The sequence below is a fragment of the Danio aesculapii genome, chromosome 6 (assembly GCF_903798145.1).
Source record: "Danio aesculapii chromosome 6, fDanAes4.1, whole genome shotgun sequence".
NCBI classification, from domain to species: domain Eukaryota; kingdom Metazoa; phylum Chordata; class Actinopteri; order Cypriniformes; family Danionidae; genus Danio; species Danio aesculapii.
The window spans coordinates 15100223-15119341 of record NC_079440.1 but is presented as its reverse complement, the minus strand read 5'-3'; the positions used below and the strand labels follow the sequence as shown (position 1 = coordinate 15119341).

General features: G+C 34.2%; 1 protein-coding gene across 2 annotated transcripts; it reads left to right on the top strand.

Annotated features, from left to right (window-relative positions):
* The first annotated feature begins 868 nt into the window (after window positions 1-868).
* c6h7orf57 (chromosome 6 C7orf57 homolog) lies at window positions 869-18584 on the top strand. Of its 2 annotated transcripts, none has more exons than XM_056459629.1 (8): window positions 869-930; window positions 1435-1508; window positions 1669-1845; window positions 5141-5228; window positions 8546-8660; window positions 11605-11687; window positions 14240-14343; window positions 17704-18584. In XM_056459629.1, the coding sequence occupies exons 2-8, from the start codon at window positions 1472-1474 to the stop codon at window positions 17754-17756; spliced, it is 657 nt and encodes a 218-aa protein (XP_056315604.1). In that variant the 5' UTR covers window positions 869-930; window positions 1435-1471; the 3' UTR covers window positions 17757-18584. The 2 variants fall into 2 exon arrangements, with proteins under 2 accessions (XP_056315604.1, XP_056315603.1); XM_056459628.1 differs by having other exon boundaries at window positions 8543-8660.
* The last annotated feature ends 535 nt before the right edge of the window (window positions 18585-19119 follow it).

The following is a 19119-nucleotide window of genomic DNA, read 5'->3' as shown; positions in this document are numbered from 1 at the left end:
TCTAGTTGTTTATAAAATTTGGTATAAAGGGATTGTCTAGTAATGTTGCAGCAGAAATCGAGACTCATCAGACCAGGCAACATTTTTCCAATCTTCTATTTTCCAATTTTGGTGAGCCTGTGTGAATTGTAGCCTCAGTTTCCTGTTCTTAGCAGACAGAAGTGGCACCCGGTGTAGTCTTCTGCTGTTGTAACCCATCCGCCTCAAGGTTTGACGTGTTGTGTGTTCAGAGATGCCCTTCTGCATACCTCAGTTGTAACGAGTGGTTATTTGAGTTACTGTTGCCTTTATATCAGCTCGAACCAGTCTGGCCATTCTCCTCTGACCTCTGGCATCTGCCGCTCACTGGATATTTTCTGTTTTTCCGACCATTCTCTGTAAACCCTAGAGAAGGTTGTGCGTGAAAGTCCCAGTAGATCAGCAGTTTCTGAAATACTCAGACCAGCTGTCTGGCACCAACAAACATGCGACATTTAAAGTCACTTAATTCACCTTTCTTCCCCATTCTGATGATCGGTTTAAACTGCAGCAGATAATTTTGACCATGTCTACATGTCTAAATGCATTGAGTTGCTGCCATGTGATTGGCTGATTAGAAATTTGCGTTAAGGAGCAGTTGGACAGGTGTACCTAATAAAATGGCCGGTGAGTGTACATACATACATACATACATAAAAGACATCCTAATCTATTTTTAAAAAATGAATACAATTACTAAAACACAACAAATGCACAATTACTTAAACTACACTTAAAATTCAACATAAAAGTACTATAATGATCCTTCGTTTGTTTGTGGAGGGTGTGGAGAAAGAGTATTCCCTGTCCAGTAGGTGGCAGGAAAGGCGTTTCCCAGCCAAATGCGCAGCTCAGACTGATGAAGAAGAGCAGAATCTAGGCGTCCCCCTTCTCAGCGCTGCTTTACACGACGTAAGCTTTGTCTTTTCCACATCTTTCAGTAGCATCATTAATACAAATAGCCATACACTTAAAATGTTCGAATACCTCACTAAAATGTGCTTTTATAAGTAATGTCTGCGATTTTCACTTTTAAAATCTGTGCTAATGCTCGACTCGCCTTATATTGAAGGTGCTTGTGGTCCTGATGCTGCTTTTGTTACTAGGCGACCAGGTTGACTCGCCAGCTAACCCATAAACAAGAAAAACCCTCAGAGAGGTTTCTAAAATAACACCAGTGTTTCGAAATACAGTATATGTTCGCGTTATTTGTTCGCGTTGTTGGCTTTAAAAGCTGTAAATACGCGAATGACTTGACAATAAAGAAATGACTGGTGCCCAATATGTCGAGTTGACACTGACAGTAATTCGCGATTTAATTTGATGATATAAGAACGCATCGAAGCACAACAGTTCAGCTGACCTTCCGTTTTAATAAATGTGAAGCACTCAACTTTACTCTTTGTGGAATTGCAGAGCTACCAAACCACCGCTGACCACTGAAACACCAGTCATGGCCGCCGAGCCCAACTATCGCCGGACGAAACCGGGTAATGGCTCTTCAGAGAAACACAGTACCCTATTGTCTTCTTTACAAGCTCACTGCATGCCTGAATTACTTACAAATAATGACACATATATGTTGCTCTTGAAAGATATTTTTGGTTCAAATCTTTGCATAATAAGGCAGATATTTAAACTGAATTGTAGGTGTAAAACAAGCTCAGAATGCTAGTTCAAATGGAGCAGTTGGACCCTCGTCCCAGATCCCAGGTTTGTCTGCAACTGCAGAGACCACTCCCGAAGAAAGGACTAAAGGACGCCGTGTGGGGATTCAGGCCACAGACTCGGATTATGTGAAACTTGCAAAACAAGGAGGACAGAGGGGTAAATGTGTCACACTTTTGTAAAATGTCTACTTTTAATTAGTCTTTTTACTATGTTAGTTATAAAATAGTGCCCTATGTAATCTTACTGTTTAGGAAACGTACTAAGTGAATCTGAGGTAGTGATTAAATATCTTGAAACTTTAAATGTAATCTTTGCAAGTATTCTGTGAGTGTTGTGTAGTTAAATGTTGAAATTGTGGTTTACCACAATTAAAACCCTTTACAGTACGTAGTTGATGTTAGTTAGTGTATTTATTAACATGAACATACAGTGAACAAGATTTGTACATGTTTTAATCATAGTTCAACATTTTCTAATGCATTATTAAAACCCAATGTCGTGCTTGTTAACATTATTTATTGCATGGTAAGTTAGCGTGAACTAATAATGAAAAACATATGTTAACAATCATGAATAAATACATTAATAGATGTATTCTTTGTATTTACATTACATTAACTAACATTAACTACGTGTACAGTGAAGTGCTCAATATTAAGGACTGCCTGATGGCCCTGGGTAGGTGTGTGAGACGCTCGGAACAGTAGACAAGATCGTTACTGGCCTAATCAGCCTTGTCACTAAGACCCCATTTACACTTATATGTTTTAGTTTTAAAAACGCACAAGTTTTGCTACGGTTACGCCATCTGTCCACACTACGCCGGAGTTTTCGAGCACCGAAAATGAAGCATTTTGGAAATGCTGAAGAGGCTGTTTTCATTTTAAACCGCTGCTGCTGCTTCGTGTTAGTATGGATGAGGGAAAAATTGGGGCTTTTTCCTCAATATTAAGTAGCCTACACACAGTTCAGTCTTGCATCCTTACCTTGTAAGTTCAGACTTCGGAAATTTGATATGGAAAACAAACTCCTGAGGACACGTCAGGTAAATCTTCTAAGGGAACTGTGTACTTTATAACCTCATTCGCATCACCCTGGGTAGGTTGTTTCACTTTCTTAACAATAAAATGAAAACTTAATATAAGGAACTGACTATTTTCATTTTGATATTAACAACTTAACAGACACCAAAAATGTTGAGGCGTCGTGTATCTGCATATTTATATCACCATCATCTTCACTGTATGTAGTTATATACAATATATAATATAAAACAGCTTATATTATAACTGCCTCATTTCACTTTCATTGAAAATACAAAGCATACCCTGTCTCTTTTGCTGAATATCAGTTTTAATAATCAATAACGGCCATTATAAAAGTACAAATAAGTACAATAAGTTTATACATTATAGGAAAATAAATGCAAGCAATCAGTCAAATGTGCAGAATCAGTGTCTGCAGTTACATTAAATAATATATTAATTTATCTTTGCGCTCAGCCAAAACACGTTACCTAAGAACAATTAATAGATTCAAAAGACCAAAGTCGGGGAATATGTCGTTTAAATATAGAAAACAAGATGAATTAAATATCACGTTTAACAAATATCGTGAGATTAGATCCTTGATGAACTGTGATCCTTGATGCACAGCTTTCATCACTGCCGTGCATGCCAGAGTGTGTGTGTGGTCACATGATGTGCATTTTCAGCAGTGTAGTGTGGACGGAGAGTTGTTCAGAAACGCTAAATGAAACGCCAGTGTGGACGCGGATCGTTTTTATTCTAAAACGCCATTTTTAAAACTAAAATGTATTGGTGTAAATGGGGCCTGTGATTATTATCAATTATCAATTGCGTGCAAATACTTAGAATTAATAGCAGTTTGGGCTTTTAAGCCCTTAAATGCCATCTTCTCTGTGAAGTTGTAAACCCTATATTGCTATTCAGTTCCTCATATCTAATTGGATGTACGTAATTCTTTTCGTAACCTGGTAACAACCAGTACAGCGAAGAGACGGCAAGATGGCGGCAACATCAAATTACGAGGCTAAAAGAAAACGTCTGTTTCTAACGTCTTGAAGCAGACATTTATGTGGGTACAACACGACGGGAAAAAAATAAAGTGATATTTTGCATAGTTTGCCGTCAGTTTGGCAAGTCAGACATTTTTTGTTTTGCAATAAAATACCTGCACAATTTCCATACAGCTATTTTTGTTTGCATAACACTTAGAATTTTGCTCTTTATACATTTATTAAAATTTTTTAAATATTTAAATTCTAGTTTCACAGACGTTATTTTTCACACATTATTTAAAATATGTGGCTAAGAAATAGTGATTGACTTCTTTTTTGGTGGGCCAAGTAAAAACATTTGGCAGGGCATTAGGCCAGTAGAAAAAATCTTTAGCGTTGAATCCTGCAGTGTTACTGAAATTATGATATTTATTTCAGAATAGTATTAAATTATATATTAATATAATATTAATGCATTTAATTGTTTAAATAGTATAGTTTATTATTATGCACTGTAAAAATGCTGGGTTGTTTCAACCCAAATATGGACAAACCAATGGGTTACATTTTTAATTTATTTTAAGTGTAAATTTGAGTTTGAAGTTTGCACTGCGTGCTCGTTGTTTCAGCAAAATGTCTTCCTTTCAGCAAAATGCCTTCCTCAGTGTGTGACCTCTCACTCCACCCTTTTATTTCACAGTCAATTACATTACGTCATTAGTTGGACGGCCACTTAATAATTAAGAACAATCTCATTTTCATTTCAATGAACCATTTTAACCACACAAGAAATATTTACCTTCACCTTTAAAAACATTATTTCACAGGAAAATAGCATATCAATTATCACCTATTCATGTCTACGTCAACACAATGAAATTCAGACAGTCCAAAACATTAAAAATACATTTTCATGTCATTATTTGTATCATTACATGCTCAAAATCCATGATTCACAGTATTATAGCTAAACAACAAACTGTTAAAGTATCACAGAAAGGTCCAATTCCTCATTCATTCCTCTTGGTGTAAGTGATTTTAATTTATGAATCCAGAATGCTTCTCTTTGTAATAATCTTTTATTCAGGTGACCTCTTCTTTGTAATAATCTTTTATTCAGGTGACCTCCTCTATGTGACTCGAATACTTCCTCAACTGCTATGCATTTTAGTTGTTTAACGTCATGTCCAAAATCTATAAATGTCTTGATACTGCCGAAGTTATATCTTGTCGTCATTGACTTAATTTATGTTTACTAATTCGCTGTTGAAATTTGAACCTAGTTGTTGGGTTTGTTTATATTTTACCCAAATTTAGGTTGAAACAACCCAGCATTTTTACAGTGAAGTTTACTATAGGCAGTAACTGATTTGATTTGACAAAAACATACCCAAAAATCACAGCCCTGCATATATTTTAATGTCTCCATAGGTTTGCTGTGGCATGAGGACCCTGTGGAACCAATAACCAACAGTTCCTATAAACCGTCTAATTGGTTCTCTGGCTCACCTGATGACAGGTGAGAATTTGTTTGCTTATGAGATGCTGTTTTGTCTAAAATGTAATAAATGAGGCCACTGAAGGCCTCAGAAATACATCATTAGGATTCAAAAAAATCATTATTGTATTGCAATTGGGTATATGCACATCAAGTGTTTTGCAGCCACTGATAAACATCTGGTGAACGGTTCAATTTTATAAGGTTCCTTATACAGCATCAATATTTTAATGTAATTAAAATATAATCGGTTAATTAAACTTAAGCATTTAAACCATTTAAACCATTTAAACGCAAGTGGCGTCAGGAGCAGCAGACGAGACCTAAGGCTCCAATGAATTTACTAGTAGTAAAATATATTTCCATTATTTTAAAGACAAGGAACGAAACAATGTAATTTAATACAGTGCTTTTTGTGCGGTCTGAGACCCACTTTATATTATAAATCAATCAGGCAGTGAAGATCATTGATTTTTAAAGAAACCGGATCTTAACCATGGTGACATTGTAATGGGATGACAGTTCACAGGAGGCACTCAAGCTAGCTTACTGAAAATTAAAAGCCAGTGTGCATGTACCCCATTGGCCGAGAGACATAAGGTATGGATGTGCTCGGTAGTTCAGGATCTAACATGGCAGGTCATAATTATTCTGGCCCATATTAACACTGTGACATGGAGTAACTACATTTAAACTAAAAATGATAATGGTGTTTTGAATAGAAGAGTGTGAATATTTGCTATTCTCCACATTATATTTGATTACGTTCAAAAATTATTATTCAAAGGGTAATCATTTGATTATACAACGTTTCTCAATAGATCACAGTGTATCTTTTCCTCCAGTTCTTTTGAAAGTGACTAGACTAATAACCGCAGCATAGTTATTTGTTGTTCTTTATGTTTGTTATTACACATTTTAACACAAATGCAAATAACAAAAAGTAGAGTAGTGAAATTTAACTGCTTTTATGACATCAACAATTCTGCATCAGTGCAAAAAACAAAATAACATATTTATTCAAATAATTTCCTAAAAACACAGGAAAGAAATTACTGTGTTTTCAATATAGTAATTCATTATAAATGAATTGGAGGAAATTTATATTGTGATGCAACAGTAATTTTTTATAATTAAATCGCAACCTTCTGTATTGTAATCGAATGAAACGGAATCATAAGGCAAAACATTGAATAAAAAATATATATGTATATATAAAGAAATTCTATCTATTTAACAGAAGTATTTCTGTGTATTATCAGTTTATAATTACTAATTCACTGTTTTATTGTTTTGTTAATGTTAATGGCACAAACTACAGCGAATGTATTATACTCAGACGTAATGCATGGATCTAATATAATGTTACACAATAGGTTTTCCCCAAACCTACATTCACTTAAAAGGGGGGTCCACTATGATATCATATTTTAAACTTTAGTTGTTGTGTAACGTAGCTGTGAACATAAATAACATCTCTGAGTGTAATACGCTCAAAGTTCAATGCAAAGTTTACAAAGTTAGCTTAGCAAAGCTTACAGTGAACGAATTTAGAGACTACAAAAAATACATCCGGTTAATGAGATCATAAACGCTTCAGGTTATGCCCATTCACCCCATGCATACACCCTGTGCAGCGAAGGGGTGTGGCCAGAGGCGCTGTAATGTTATAGCAGAGAAGGCTAAAATGCTGTCCAAATGCTGCCATTTCCACAGAGCTTGTTCTGTTTCTATATTTGGGCTTTCAAAGGACACGACACAAAGAGAGAAATGCTTACGTTTTAATTTTAATTATATTCCAGAGAATTATATTAAATATATAGCTAGCATTTGACAAAGGACAGCGTCCAGAATCTTTCTCAGTTCAGTGCTTAAAATTTAATTTTAATTAAATGTAGAGCTGCGCATTGTTGGATTTGCTCTTCAGTGTTTGGACTCTCAGTAGTGATTTTTAAACCACACTGAACTGAGCTAAACTGAACTGAACTTAAACACTAAAAACTGAACTACACTGTTCCAATTTACTATGACCTTTTATGTGAAGCTGCTTTGACACAATCTACATTGTAAAAGCGCTACACAAATAAAGGTTTGAATTGAACTGAATTATATTCCAGAGAATTATAAGAAATATATAGCTAGCATTTGACAAAGGACAGCTTGCAGAATCTTTCTCAGTTCAGGGCTGGATTCGGCTAAAAACTCCAACCAACGAAGCTGTGGATTGTGAGACACAACCTGTGTTTTTATTTGTTAAAATGGATCAATTATTTTATAGCGTTAATGGTATGTTGTAACAAGGACGTAAATAAGTATGTAAACAATGAAAAATGCTGTTTGGCACCGCTAACAATTTAGCTACAAATTCATATTTATCAGTTAAACTGCTGTAAACACCCACAATCTTCAGCAGCGCATGCAGTGTCTCTCTATGCGGCCGCTTTCCCTGCGTTCTACATCTCAAATAACTAACTCAAAAGATATGTGAACATTTTATATTACTTACACATGCTTCTTCCAAAAATATGTATAAGACACTTGTCAGATTTTAATTTAGGGTGCTCTTCATTTTTGTCTGATTCAGCTACTGTTTACACAGCGCTAAAGCGCGAGCTTTTAGGGGTGTGACATTGTGATGTGGAGCCCATCCGTGAATCACAGCAAATTATGTAAGCTGTCCAATCAGAGCCTCTTAAGGAGGCCTAGGAAATATGACAGTCATTTTCATGTTAGCTGAGTAGCTATATATGATCAAAGTAAGATATATGAAAAAATAACGTGATTTTTTTTTACAAATAAAGCATGAGCACACATTACTTTGCATCTTATAAACACAACAAAGCCTTAAAAATACACTGTGGACCACCCCTTTAAAACACAATCGACTATGTTTACATAAATACAGATGTTATAAAATAATACAATGAGAGGCTTTCTGATCATGCACTCCAGGTTTGTGTAAGTTAGCTCAAGTAATACATTCAAATCCTTTTTTTGTTTTGGCATATTGTATTTGACAACATCTGGCGCACACACACACACACAGCTTATTATTTCATTTGTGTTCTTTTTGTAAAAAATAGTTGAGAAATAGTTCTCAACTATGAATTATAATAAAAACACTTTATAAGTCAAAACATTACATTTTATGACGGGTCTATTTCATTATGTTTTTAAAAATTGATTATTTAGGGTTTTTATATGCTTCTATGCTGAATCATTCATATCAGCATCGTGATGCGAATTTAAGGATTATATTTCCACATATTTCACCCCAATCCATCTGGCATGGTGGTGTAAAACCGGGGTTCAATCATGTGATCTTATGCTTGCAGCAGAAGTAAAGCTACTAGTCCTGATGGAATGAGCAAGAGTGAATCTAAAGGGGCATTACAGCGACTGGAGCCCCCTTTTGGAACTGATAACGGTTCAGCCTGGGATTCTGGTGACAAGGTGAATGGATTAGCACAGACTGTTGACCGCCATCGCTCATTTAAACCTCCCATACTTCCTCCTCCTCCTTCAACGTATTATAAACAATCTTTCAGTTGCCATCTTGCCAGCTTTTTTTTTGCAATGCATCTTTAAAAACTGTGTTAGTTAAGAAGTTTCACCATTTGATTCATCTGAAAGAATCATTCCCATATGCATGCTGCCATTTTTATTGTCCTTTTTTGTGTGGTTTTGTTTTTTTATTTTTCACTGGTTAACACGGAGACTTACGGAGCCAGATCAGTCTCAAAAATAATACATTTACAAAATGAAATTCATACATGCACAGTACAATTCACATTTACAAAGTCTAATTTGTAAATTTGTTAAATTTATAAATATTTTCTCCAAATTAAGTAGATTTCGTATTTATGAATCTTGTTTTACATTTACGAATTGGATTTGTGTATTTATGAATTCTATTTTGAATGATTGGATTTGCGCATTTACGAATCCTGTTTTGAAACATTGGATTTGTGTATTTACAAATTCTGTTTTAAACTTACGAATTGGATTTGTGTATTTACGAATGCCGTTTTAAATTTACGAATTGGATTTGTGTATTTACGAATCCCGTTTTAAATTTATGAATGGGATTTGTGTATTTACGAATCCTGTTTTGAATTTACGACTTGGATTTGTGTATTTATAAATCTTGTTTTAAATTTCCGAATTATGTTTGTGTATTTTTGCATCATGTTTTGAATTTACGAATTGGACTTGTGTGTTTTCGAATCATGTTTTGAACTTACGAATTACATTCTGTGAACGGGAATTGTGTTTTGGATCTATGAATTGTATTTTTTGTAAATGTATTATTTTTGAGACTGATCTGGCTCCATAGAGACTTCTTTTAAAGGTTTTCTCTCACAAGACAACAACAAAGACATGATTTTTTTATTTTTAAATTAATGTTAATTTTGTCAGAAAATGGCTTGAAGCAAACATAAACTTTATAGGTGATGAGGAGTGGTGTAACGAAATCCTGTGTTCCCTGCGCTTTTTTAAATGCACTAGAAGTTCTAGACCAATGACTCTCAATATGCTTTTTTGGAAGAATGCTGCCGTTTTCAGCTGTTTTGGTGTATGCTTGCCATGTCAGTCAGCATAGTGGGAATGTGTTGATGACATGACCTGTCTGTTTGAACAGAGGCATTCAAATCCACTTCTTGACAGGCAGGTATAGGACAATCTATTGTAATGTTTTGAACCAAACATTGTCATTGGAAAAAAGTTTTTTTTTGGTCCTAGATATTCCCCAGGTGATATATATTCAAAGCACTTAACTTCAAGTCCGCATGAATGGAAGCTGCAACTATTTTTTCAGGTATTGTGACGTTGATCATAAATGGAATATGAAACCAGGCAACAGTGGGCGTGGCTTGTTTTTTCTACTGCGAGCTGATTGGATGTAGTAAGGTAGACATTTCATTCAAAAAGATCGGAAAAGTTGTTCAGGAGAGTTTTTACAACCTAACAGACTCCTTCTCCTTACCATTTCTGTTTGTTGTCAAAACTGACAGTTGGAGGGTCGTGGTTAAGTATGTTAGCCACACCCAATACCTCAGCCTTAATCTGAGAAGTGCATTTTCAGATTTTAATTTTAGATTACAAGGGCAAATTTAGCGACATGCATAAATGATTCGTTCACCATAAACCTAGCAATGTGAGTTAAAAAAAAAATCATATGGTTAGTTTTGATTTTATTTGTACTTTAATGAGTGGGCATCACAATGGCTAAGTGGTTGGCACAGAAAGAAGGTCGCTGGGTCGAGTCCCAGCTCGACCAGAAGGCATTTCTTTGAGTTTGCATGTTCTCCCCATGTTCACATTGGTTTCTTCCAGGTGCTTCAGTTCCCCCCCCTTCAAAAAAATAGATAAACTAAATTGGCCATAGTTTGTTAATGAGAAAGTGTGTGGGTGTTTCCCAGCACTGAGGGTTGTACTAGGCTAGTAGGGCATCTGCTGGTAAAACATATGCCAGAGAAATTGGCAGTTCATTCCACGGTGGCGACCACTGATAAAGCAGGGAACAAGCTGAAAGAAAGAGAGTGAATTTATAATGAGTTTGTCAATGACTCTATGAAATTGCAGGTTGCCAGATTGACGACACCAACAGGAGTGAGCATGCCTGACAGTCGAGCCTTACAATGTATACTGCTCGACTAATGTTTACATTTGTAATATTTCTATTATTTGCTCATTTAAAGCCACCTCATGGGGATTTTTGGGGAAGTCTGAATCTGCTTCTCATATTGGAAGCTGCAATTTTGTCCTTCCGACATCTTATTTATGGCTGCGCCTACATATATTGAGGCAGCCTTTATGACATGCTGTGATTTTCGTCAAGGCAACCAAGGGTGCGGAATTGTAATTGGGTAAACTGGCAGTGGGTGGAGTTACACAGACCAAAACAAAGACAGACAATCTGACATTTTCCAAAAAGAAACACTGACAGTATTGTTTTTCAGTACAAGTTTGTTCACGTAGGATTTATTTTTTAAATCTGCACAGATTTATTGGTATTTTTACTCTTCAAAAACATAAATACAGCATCTTTGACTGTAAAGAGAACAGTTTTTTGTTCAAATCACTGTCTCAAAAGACTGTTGCTCTACTGTATATCCTGTAACATTAGATCTGTGGTTCTCACTCCATGCATCATGTTCATCATATAAACAGGAAACTGAATCATCTTATTGCATTATTAGTCATTTATTATTCTTCCCTTTGCTTCTCTTCTTTCATTTAATTCATGATGTTTTTGCTTCTTTTTATTGCTGGATGCAGTTATTGATTGTGAATGTTGAATGAATAGCGTGTCATGAAACTCTTTCATAATTGGCATTTTGTACTTTTATATTGAATTGTGTATAACTCCCATACATCTTATTGTCTTGTGCAGAATGTCAGCTATACTGCAGCAGAGATGGAGAAACTCTCCTTAAGCCAGAAGGACATCGATGAGGCCAACAAGTTCAAAAAGATGTATGCTCCCCATTTTACATTCTTATCTATGGTCTCAAAAATAATACATTTACAAAAGAAAGTTCATACACGCACCGCACAATTAGGATTTTAAAAATCCAATTTGTATATTTATGAATCATGTTTTAAACTTACGAATTAAATTTGTGTATTTATGAATCGTGTTTTGAACTTACGAATTGTATTTGTGTATTTATGAATCGTGTTTTAAACTTACGAATTAAATTTGTGTATTTATGAATCGTGTTTTAAACTTACGAATTAGATTTGTGTATTTATGAATCATGTTTTAAACTTATGAATTAGATTTGTGTATTTATGAATCATGTTTTGAACTTACGAATTAGATTTGTGTATTTATGAATCGTGTTTTGAACTTACGAATTAGATTTGTGTATTTATGAATCATGTTTTAAACTTACGAATTAGATTTGTGTATTTATGAATCGTGTTTTAAACTTACGAATTAGATTTGTGTATTTATGAATCGTGTTTTGAACTTACGAATTAGATTTGTGTATTTATGAATCGTGTTTTAAACTTACGAATTAGATTTATGTATTTATGAATCGTGTTTTAAACTTACAAATTAGATTTGTGTATTTGTGAATCATGTTTTAAACTTACGAATTAGATTTGTGTATTTATGAATCATGTTTTAAACTTACGAATTAGATTTGTGTATTTATGAATCGTGTTTTGAACTTACGAATTAGATTTGTGTATTTATGAATCATGTTTTAAACTTACGAATTAGATTTGTGTATTTATGAATCGTGTTTTAAACTTACGAATTAGATTTGTGTATTTATGAATCGTGTTTTGAACTTACGAATTAGATTTGTGTATTTATGAATCATGTTTTAAACTTACGAATTAGATTTGTGTATTTATGAATCGTGTTTTGAACTTACGAATTAGATTTGTGTATTTATGAATCGTGTTTTGAACTTACGAATTAGATTTGTGTATTTATAAATCATGTTTTAAACTTACGAATTAGATTTGTATATTTATGAATCATGTTTTAAACTTACGAATTAAATTTGTGTATTTATGAATCGTGTTTTAAACTTACGAATTAGATTTGTGTATTTATGAATCGTGTTTTAAACTTACGAATTAGATTTGTGTATTTATGAATCATGTTTTAAACTTACGAATTAGATTTGTGTATTTATGAATCATGTTTTAAACTTACGAATTAGATTTGTGTATTTATGAATCGTGTTTTAAACTTACGAATTAGATTTATGTATTTATGAATCGTGTTTTAAACTTACGAATTAGATTTGTGTATTTGTGAATCATGTTTTAAACTTACGAATTAGATTTGTGTATTTATGAATCATGTTTTAAACTTAAGAATTAGATTTGTGTATTTATGAATCGTGTTTTAAACTTACGAATTAGATTTGTGTATTTATGAATCATGTTTTAAACTTACGAATTAGATTTGTGTATTTATGAATCGTGTTTTGAACTTACGAATTAGATTTGTGTATTTATGAATCGTGTTTTAAACTTACGAATTAGATTTGTGTATTTATGAATCGTGTTTTAAACTTACGAATTAGATTTGTGTATTTATGAATCGTGTTTTAAACTTACGAATTAGATTTGTGTATTTATGAATCATGTTTTAAACTTACGAATTAGATTTGTGTATTTATGAATCATGTTTTAAACTTAAGAATTAGATTTGTGTATTTATGAATCGTGTTTTAAACTTACGAATTAGATTTATGTATTTATGAATCGTGTTTTAAACTTACGAATTAGATTTGTGTATTTATGAATCATGTTTTAAACTTACGAATTAGATTTGTGTATTTATGAATCATGTTTTAAACTTAAGAATTAGATTTGTGTATTTATGAATCGTGTTTTAAACTTACGAATTAGATTTGTGTATTTATGAATCATGTTTTAAACTTACGAATTAGATTTGTGTATTTATGAATCGTGTTTTGAACTTACGAATTAGATTTGTGTATTTATGAATCGTGTTTTAAACTTACGAATTAGATTTGTGTATTTATGAATCGTGTTTTAAACTTACGAATTAGATTTGTGTATTTATGAATCGTGTTTTGAACTTACGAATTAGATTTGTGTATTTATGAATCGTGTTTTAAACTTACGAATTAGATTTGTGTATTTATAAATCATGTTTTAAACTTACGAATTAGATTTGTGTATTTATGAATCGTGTTTTAAACTTACGAATTAGATTTGTGTATTTATGAATCGTGTTTTAAACTTACGAATTAGATTTGTGTATTTATGAATCGTGTTTTAAACTTACGAATTAGATTTGTGTATTTATGAATCGTGTTTTAAACTTACGAATTAGATTTGTGTATTTATGAATCGTGTTTTAAACTTACAAATTGTATATATGTGAATTTTATCTTATAAATGTGTTATTTTTGAGACTGATCTGGCTCCATACTTATCTCCTGTGTTATGTTTCAAATTCAACTCTTTAATTGAACTGTTTAAATACTTCTGATTTATATAAATATTTAATAATTGTCTCTGTGTTACAGTTCCCATGATAAGAAGGAGACAGCTCCGATCAACATGTCCAAACTTTTAAGCTTCGGTTACGCTCAGGATGAAAATAAATCTCCCAATGATGATGATACTTCAAGTGAGACTTCTTGCTTTTGTTTTTTATTATGACACGATGAGTGGTTTATATTAACCAGGCAGTGCCCCTATTATGCTTTCATTTAGTGCAAAAAAAGATTGCAGAGATTTAAAGATCAAAGTCTTTGATGAATGGAGTTAGTGTTTCCCAAAACAAAGATCCAATTCTGCACTGCTTAAAATGAATCATCAGTAATTCCAAGTTTACTTCTTGCATAAACCTACAAAGGATTTTGACAAATTTGGATAATTCCAATTATTTATGTTTTGAATTTATTATTAAATTGTAATGCACAACTATGTACATGTCAAACAGTTCATACAATTGGCCTAAACAACTCAATGCTTTACAGCAGATTCATTTTACATACAGCTGAGAGTCTTTAATGTGATTTTCCTTTACACTATTTACTCACCCATAAGTGCTTCCAAACCTTTATGTGTTTTTTATTCAGTTGAACACAAAAGAAGATATTTTGAAGAAAGCTGAAAACCTGTAACTGTTAACTTCAAACAAATACTACTAAATACTACTAAATACTAAATACTAAGTCAATGCTTACAGGTTTCTGGTTTTCTTAGAAATATACATATTTTTGTGTTTAACAGAAGAAAAAATCTCATAAAGGTTTGAGAAAAGGGTGAGTGAAAGAAAAGGGTGAGTAAATCTTGACAGAATAATTTTTTTGTGAACTATCCCTGTAACTGAAGACTCACTCTGCTTGGATAGTTTGAATCAGTGAGTTTTTAACTAGACTCTCTCTGATCAGGATCATTTGAATCAGTGAGTCATTAACTGTAGACTCACTGTGATCTGATTATTTGAATCAGTGATTTGTTAACTGTGGTCTCACTGTGACTCAATTTGACCCAAATCATTTAAATCAGCGAGTCATCAACTGTAGACTCACTCTGCCATGATCATTTGAATTAGTGAGTTCTTAACTGTAGAATCACTGTGACTCACTTTGACCCAAATCATTTGAATCAGTGAGTCATTAACTGTAGTCTCACTCTGACCTGATCATTTGAATAAGTGATTTGTTAGGATCATTTGGATTAATGAGTTGTTACCTGAAGACTCACTGTGACTCACTTTGACCCAAATCATTTGAATCAGTAAGTCATTAACTGTAGACTCAATCTGCCATGATCATTTGAATTAGTGAGTTGTTAACTGTAGACTCAAAGTGACTCACTTTGACCCAAATCATTTGAATCAGTGAGTCATTAACTGTAGACTCACTCTGACCTGATCATTTGAATCAGTGAGTTATTAACTGTGGACTCACTTTGACCCAAATCATTTGAATCAGTGACTCATTAACTGTAGATTCACTCTGACCTGATCATTTGAATTAGTGGTTTGTTAGGATTATTTGTATTAATGAGTTGTTACCTGAAGACTCACTGTGACTCACTTTGACCCAAATCATTTGAATCACTGAGTCATTAACTGTATACTCACTCTGACCTGATCATTTGAATCAGTGATTTGTTAGTATCATTTGGATTAATGAGTTGTTACCTGAAGATTCACTGTGACTCACTTTGACCCAAATCATTTGAATCAGTAAGTCATTAACTGTAGACTCAATCTGCCATGATCATTTGAATTAGTGAGTTGTTAACTGTAGACTCAAAGTGACTCACTTTGACCCAAATCATTTGAATCAGTGAGTCATTAACTGTAGACTCCCTCTGGCCAGATCATTTGAATCAGTGAGTTATTAACTGTGGACTCACTTTGACCCAAATCATTTGAATCAGTGACTCATTAACTGTTGACTCACTCTGACCTGATCATTTGAATCAGTGATTTGTTAGGATTATTTGGATTAATGAGTTGTTACCTGAAGACTCACTGTGACTCACTTTGACCCAAATCATTTGAATCACTGAGTCATTAACTGTATACTCACTCTGACCTGATCATTTGAATCAGTGATTTGTTAGGATTATTTGAATTAGTGAGTTGTTAACTGTAGACTCACTCTGGCTGGATCATTTAAATCAGTGAGTTTTTTTCACTGTAGACTCACTCTGATAGGATTATTTGAATCAGTGAGTCATTTAGTGTAGACTCACTGTGATGGGATCATTTGAATCAGTGAGTCATTAACTGTAGACTCACTCAAATGGAATAATTTGAATCAGTGAGTGATTAACTGTAGACTTACTCTAATAGGAACATTTAAATCAGTGAGTCATTAACTGTAGACTCACTCTAATGGCATCATTTGAATTAGTGAGTTGTTTACTGTAGACTTACTCTAAGGGGAACATATGAATCGGTGAGTCATTAACTGTAGACTTGCTATTATTGGATTATTTGAGTCATTTATTGTAAATTGACTCGAGTGCGGATGCTCAGCTCGGGACATCTGGCCAATCAGAGAAGAGAATCGTTTGCTGTGTGGTGTTGATGCTGCAATTTTTTTGACCATGGATTGATGTAAATCTATCATAAGAGACAAAACAAAGAATCTTAACAGTAGTATAATGGCTATAAATACACACTCACTGGCCACTTTATTAGGTACACCTTACTACTATCAGGTTGGACCCCTTTTGCCTTCAGAACTGCCTTAATCTTTTGTGGCATAGATTCAACAATGTACTGGAAATATTCCTCAGAGATTTTGGTCCATCTTGAAATGATAGTATCACACAGTTGCTGCAGATTTGTCAGCTGAACATCCATGATGCGAATCTCCTTTTCCATCACATCCCAAAACGCGCTCTATTGGATTGAGATCTGGGGACTGTGGAGGCCATTTTAGTACAGTCAACTCATTGTCATGTTCAAGAAACCAGACTGAGATGGCGCGTTATCCTGCTGAAAGTAGTCATCAGAAGATGGTACACTGTGGTCATACAGGGATGGATATGTTCAGGAATAATACTCAGGTAGGCTGTGGCGTTGACACGATGCTCAATTAGTACTAATGGGCCCAAAGTGTGGCAAGAAAATATCCCCCACACCACTACGCCACCATCACCAGCCTGTACCTGATTTGAGTTACTCTTGAAATGGTTGTGTGTGAAAATCCCAGTAGATCAGCTGTTTCTGAAATACTTAGACCAGCCTGTCTCAATCCACGCTCAAAGTCACTTAAAACACCTTTTTTCCCTATTCTGATGCTTGGTTTGAACTGCAGCAGATCGTCTTGACCATGTCTACATGCCTAAATGCATTGAGTTGCTGCCATTTGATTGGCTGATTAGAGATTTGTGTTAACGAGCAGCTGGACAGGTGTACCTAATAAAGTGGCCGGTTAGTGTATATGGCTATAAATATAAAGCATGTCAAATTCTACATATGATTAAAAACCTAATTTGTATGCATTTGCTATTTTAGGCATGACCTCTGAGCAGACCAGCACCATCGCACCAGAGGATGACTTGGAATAAAGTCGATGTGCCCCAAAACCCTGCTTCATGGATTGTTGTTCTCTCGTATCCACTAACTCCTTTGCATAGACCACCCACTTTCTGCTTTATGCAAAAAAACACACACTTTTTGGTCATCTGATCATCTTCATTTAGAATCTTAACCTAAATGGCTTGTTTGTGTTATGCTCACATATCTTATGGTGCTTGTGATCAGGAATAAAAACACCCCTGGATTGAAGGAATACTCTTAAAAGTCCCTAAATGAAAACCACAGGGTACACGCACCACAAAATACATGTTAGACGCATTGAGTATCGATGCCAAGGTGAAGCTGACTTATATAATATTCATTCTTCACATCCACATTCATGCTCATGTGCCAAAAGCTTAAGAACACTTAAAACAGCACACATACACACCACATATAGACAGATAGGATGTACTTAAGCCACGTAAAACAGATGTTTCTCACCTCACATTATCAGTAAATATGACAAAACGTGCTATAAGACACTCTTAACAATAAGTGTCTTGTTTGAACACTTCTAAGTGTTATTTTGGCCCAGTAGGTAGCTAGATGAGTACATATGAAGGCCACCTTACTATAAATTATCACATGCAGTAAAGAGTTGACTTTGAGAGCAGGAAGGGGGTTCAGGGAGTTTCAGCGATTGTGAATGTCTGTTGTTGTTAGTATCGATGTGATGGTAAATATTAATATCAGATTGAGTTGTTTTGGCGTTCTGTGCTGTATTATATTCGTTTCTTCCTTCTAAAACAATGTTTACACTTGCTGTCAGTTCATGTCTATAAATGATTACTGAATAAAGTTGCATGAGCATGGAATGTTTGCTGTTTGTGCTCATTGTTTCAAAGTTGAATGCAGTTATTTTCAGGAAAAAATGCACTCTAAAGTACAGTGCATCCGGAAAGTATTCATAGCGCTTCACTTTTTCCACATTTTTTATGTTACAGCCTTATTCCAAAATGCATTAAATTTGTTTATTTCCTCAAAATTCTACACACAATATCCCATAATGACAATGTGAAAAAAGATTTTTTTAAATTGTTGCAAATTTATTAAAAATAAAAAACCTGAAAAATCACATGTAGATAAGTGTTCCCAGCGTTTGCTCAATACTTTTTTGATGCCCCTTTGGCAGCAATTACAGCCTCAAGTCTTTTTGAATATGATGCCACAAGCTTGGCACACCTGTCTTTGGGAATTTTTGCCCAATCCTCTTTGCAGTACCTCTCAAGCTCTATCAGGTTGGATGGGAAGCGACGGTGTACAGTCATTTTCAGATCTCTCCAGACATGTTCAATAGGATTTAGGTCTGGGCTCTGGCTGGGCCACTCATAGACATTCACCAAGTTGTTG

Coding starts and splice junctions, on each gene's coding strand:
- c6h7orf57 (XM_056459628.1), top strand. CDS start 1,472: ATGGCCGCCGAGCCCAACTATCGCCGGACGAAACCGG. Junction 1,846..5,140: donor AAAACAAGGAGGACAGAGGG/GTAAATGTGTCA, acceptor ATGTCTCCATAG/GTTTGCTGTGGCATGAGGAC. Junction 11,688..14,239: donor GCCAACAAGTTCAAAAAGAT/GTATGCTCCCCA, acceptor TCTGTGTTACAG/TTCCCATGATAAGAAGGAGA.